We start from the raw sequence: 4,879 nt of genomic DNA on the forward strand, positions 1-4,879 counted from the left end.
TTTTTTTTTTTAGTACTTCAAGATCTAGGGTACATGTGTACAGTGTGCAGGTTTGTTACATAGGTATACATGTGCCACGTTGGTTTGCTGCACCCATTATGACTTTGCATTTTTATGAAAATTCTTGCTTGGTCCTTGTATCATTTGTTCATGGATCCAAACTGTTACTTGGTTCAGTTCTACAAACATTTATTTGATACCTGTTCTCTTCCAAAGCATGTCAATGAGATGCTTCTTGCCTTTGAAGAACTTTGTTTACTGAAAGAGACAGATGGTCTAAGTAAGATATTATTACAAAAAGTAGAAAGAGATAAATGCCAAATATTAGGACATGCCATGTTTGTGGGAATGTGGAGGTGGGATGGAGAGTGACTAATCTGGAAGATACCCAAGAACCACTTAGGGAAAGAAAGGTGGTTAGCATTTCATTTGGAGCTGAGAAAAAGTTGTGAGAAGGGTACATGACATTCACATTGTTAGGACAAATGCTCAGATTCTGGAATCAATGTAGTCTTAAACAGAAGTGTTACTTTGTGGTTATTTTTCCTCTGTGGTGAAATATGGTTTTGAGTTTGATTTTTTCATATCCAGGAATTGCCACAAGCAGTCTGTGAGATTCTTGGGCTTCAAGATAGTGAAGTTACAACACCAGATTCGGACGTTGGTGAAGACGAAAATGTTGTCATGACTCCTCGTCCTACATCTGCGTTTCAAAGTAATGCCTTGCCTACACTCTCTGCCAGTGGATCCAGAGATGACAGTCCGACGCAGATACCAGTGTCCTCAGATGTCTGCAGATTAACACCTGCATGATCAGTCTTCTTGCTTTTTTGGGAAGAGACACTTTGTTGCAACTCTTTTTCAAGTACTTGAAAGTTGAAAATTTAAAATCTTGGTATTGATCATGCTTTAAGGTTTATGTAAAGAAAGTGTACTGATGTTCTTACATTAAAGCTTTACAAAGATTTAAACTAATTATTTTTGTAGTTACTTCTACCAAATAGCCTTTCCTTTTCGATAACATTCCTGAGTATTTTTATAGCCAAGTGTGTTTTATTTTCTTGCTGATGAACTGGAATTGGATAAATATCGCAAGTGGATGAGTTGGAAATTACGCACTTTGAAAAACATTCACTTTGTTTACTCTAAGTTTATTGGGTTTGGGATTTGATTAAATTAAATATGGAGGCTTTCTATAGCATTCTAAGCTGAGAAGTAGATTGTTACCCAGTAATGAAATAAAAAATAAAAATAAAAGGATTTTTTTCTCTATTGTTTACAACAGTACTCAGCTTAAATATTTATGCTGGTCAAATGTGATTTAAATTGGACATTTTCATCAATGCAGTCTAATGTGTAGACAAATAATTATTTCAACCATAATAAGTGGATTGGCAGTGTATTTTTTACATTGAACTTTTCTTCACTTGTATATAAAGATTATATATAAGTACTTATTTATGAGTATAAGAAAGGTTAGGCATATTTTCATTAACTGAATAAACTTGATTTATATAACCTGGTTTATCAAAATTTAACATGGCTTCAATATGAGATCTTTTTCAAAACTATTTTCTTAAACATTTATTTCATGAGATTATGTTCAACCCTGTACCTGGTATAATTTTAAAATTAACTGCTTGTAACCTCACTTTACTAATAATGTTTGTTATCTTTCCTAATAATGCATTAACTGATTAATCAGGTGTTTAAATTTTTATAAAGTACTCTTTGCAAAAAGCTTATTTGAAAAATTTCTAGATACTCTCATGAGTCTCAATAATTGTATGTGCACAAAGCTGTTGTTTTTACCATGCAGTATTGCATGATTTTAAGTTATGTGGAATTAACATAACTTATTTTGGTTTAATTGTAAGTTGTTAACTCCTGTATATATCATTAAAATAAATTGAAGTTGAAGTAGTGTTTTTAGTTAAATTATACTTAGAAATAGTCTGCTACTTTTTTTTGTTTTGTTTTTTGAGACTATCTTGCTCTGTTGCCCAGGCTGGAGTGCATTGGCACAATCCCGGCTCTCTGCAGCCTCCGCCTTCTGGGTTCAAGCGATTCTCGTGCCTCAGCCTCCCGAGGAGCTGGGACTGCAGGCTTCTGCCATCGCACCCAACTAATTTCTGTATTTTGAGTAGAGACAGGGTTTCACCATGTTGGCCAGCCTAGTCTCGAACTCCTGACCTCAAGTGATCCACTTGTCTCAGCCTCCCAAAGTGCTGAGATTACAGGTGTGAGCCACTGTGCCCGGCTAATTCTTTAATAGAAGAAAAAACATCCAAGATGGACCTTGATTCATCTCATTTTTATGTGATTAAAATGATCATCTGAATAAGTTATGGAAATGAAAAACATCCCTTTTAAAACTGAAAAAAAATTTTCATTAGCATGGAAATGGGCACAGTGTTGCCTTGAAGGATATAGTTATTTGACTCTGTAAAGCAACTTACTACAAGTGATGCTGATAGTGTAAAGAAAAAAGTTGTGCAGTTCTAAAATGGTCCTAGAGATAGACTTTTTTCCCCCAAGAAAGTTAGGGAACAAAATGAACTTTTTTCCTGGTTGAGCATTAACTGACAATCACAACAGTAGAACCGTTAGATTTTAGTTTTTAATATTACGTGTATTATCTTTCATCAGTTAATAATGAGTAAGCCTATTCAGAAAAAGAACATAAACTGATCAAAAACCCAGCATCTCCAGCCTTTCATTTCCTGCTATTCAGGAAATTGCTTAGAACATCTTGATGTCCTCCTTGTTCTTCCTGGACAGTGACTTTCTGGGAGTTTTCCTACTGCATAATGTGATACCCACTTCAGATTTTTTTTTTTAATCTTAATACATTTAGTAAGTTGAACTTCTGTCAAGTTTTATTACCAAACTACTTGTTAAAACAATTTTTACTAAACTGCATTTCTATCTAGCGTATTTTTTATATGGAAGTGATAGTATAGTATAGTTCCAGAAAAAGTCTTCATCAATCCACAGAGTCCAGTTAGCAAATACTATGTGCTATTAATATTGCTAAAATATATAGTTCAGGTAAATTTACTAGTGTTTTTTAAAGGTTTGTTTTGTTTTCACAAGATGCTCTGTCCCCACCCTTATAACATGTAAAATATGTGCTGTATTATGTGGTAAAGTTGCTAAAATTCAGTTTCTAACATTAACTGTTAAAAGTACAGACGATCTAACTTATTATGATTTGACTTACAAACATTCACCTAAATTTATGATGGTTTTAAAGCAGTGCATTGAATAGAAACCATACTTTGAGTACCCATACAGCTGTTTTTCACTTTTACTACAATATTCTATAAATTACATGAGATATTTAACACTTTGTTATATAAAATAGGCTTTATGTGTTAGATGATTTGGCCAAAATGTAAACTAATGTAGTGTTCTGAGCATGTTTAAGGTAGGGTAAGCTAAGCTATGTTTGGTAGGTTAGATGTATTAAAAGCATTTTTGATTAATGATGTCTTCAATTTATGATGTGTTTATCGGAACATATCTTCAATAGAAGTTGAAATGCATATGTATTTTCAATTCTGGCATGAATCTATGGGAACGTTTTGCATTTAAGAACCTCCCCATTTTAATAATTTCATGGGTCTAAGATTCTTCATCTGTTTATAAGGAACTTTAGTCTTAGTGATTAGATACTAAATTTTTTTTTGAGCAGTAAAGTCTTTTGGGACAGATAATGAGTGATTGTTATGAACTTGGCATTGCCAAGAAATTTTATAGAGGGAGGCCGATGAATTCTTATGTGAAATTCACATATAAGCATGCCCATTATTAAAGACAGTTTGTATAAAGTAACCCTAAATGTTTATTGAAGAACCTACAGCTTCAACTGACTTATGTGCAGATATGTGCCAGGAGAACATCATTTTAGCTTGGGCATCTTGGGGTTTTCAGAAGATCCAGGAACCTCATTGTATGCAAAGTCTTGTGGGCGTACCTCCATGTTTTTGGAGGCAGGTCACATAGTTTCTGAAAGTGGTCTCTCATTTTCCTCAGATGTTGGTAACCATTGTTACAAGTTATTTAACAGAATAGTAACAATGTATAACTTATGCTAATGATTTTGTGTGCTGAGCTCTCATTAATTAAAATATCTTCAGAGTGTTTGTTTCCAGATCCTTGGTCTGTATTATTAAGATACATGTCCAGGTGCTACTTCAGGCTTACAGAGTCAGAGTCTTTGGAAGTCAGATCAGGAATCTGCATTTTTAACAAGCATCTAGGTGATTTCCTGAGCCCCTCTGAAGCTAGAGCACTACCATTATATATTGTATTTCATATGGTAATCTTTTGATTTATGGCCAAGTGGACAATTCCCTTAGTTTTTAAAAAGCTTGTTCCTTGATTTTCTAAAATGGATTTGCTCTAGTTCTGGTCGCCATTTTTAGTAAAAAGTGACAGCTCAGCTTGTTACATGTAGATTTCTCCTCATTTCTTACTTTCTGAAGAAAGTTAAGCTTTTTGTGTCACTTCTGAGCATGAAACAAGATTAAATTATTGGAATCTGAAAGGCTTCCATCAGTACCTAATGTCATTACCTGATACTAAGTATCTGTACTTGGACATATGTATATACACTGCCATTTGAATGATGCAACCATATTTGGCCTGTTCTTCCCTTGGGATCTTATGAGGAATTTAAGTTGTGTATTTTTGAGCAGTTTTCTAATTACAAATGCTTTCCCCATTGTTGTAAGCAGGCTTCTATTTTTCAGGCCAACCATCTTGACACAGGGAAAAACGGTGTGTTACCCTTAGATAGAAAGGTTGGGGGAGTGTCTACAGTTGTACTGGACATCCACACTCTTTTTTGATATCCACAGCACTTCTTTCAGCC

General features: G+C 34.2%; 1 protein-coding gene across 3 annotated transcripts in view; it reads left to right on the plus strand.

Annotated features, from left to right (window-relative positions):
• The window catches only part of TBC1D15 (TBC1 domain family, member 15), an 82,545-nt gene extending 80,622 nt beyond the window's left edge, over positions 1-1,923 (plus strand). For all 3 annotated transcript variants that reach the window (XM_011929343.1, XM_011929344.1, XM_011929345.1), the window contains one exon: positions 592-1,923. In XM_011929343.1, coding sequence (XP_011784733.1) covers positions 592-813 — 222 coding nt within the window. In that variant the 3' untranslated portion in view covers positions 814-1,923. The remainder of the gene's footprint in view (positions 1-591) is intronic.
• Positions 1,924-4,879: the final 2,956 nt, after the last annotated feature.

Source organism: Colobus angolensis, unplaced genomic scaffold, assembly GCF_000951035.1.
Source record: "Colobus angolensis palliatus isolate OR3802 unplaced genomic scaffold, Cang.pa_1.0 Scaffold80, whole genome shotgun sequence".
Lineage (NCBI taxonomy): Eukaryota > Metazoa > Chordata > Mammalia > Primates > Cercopithecidae > Colobus > Colobus angolensis.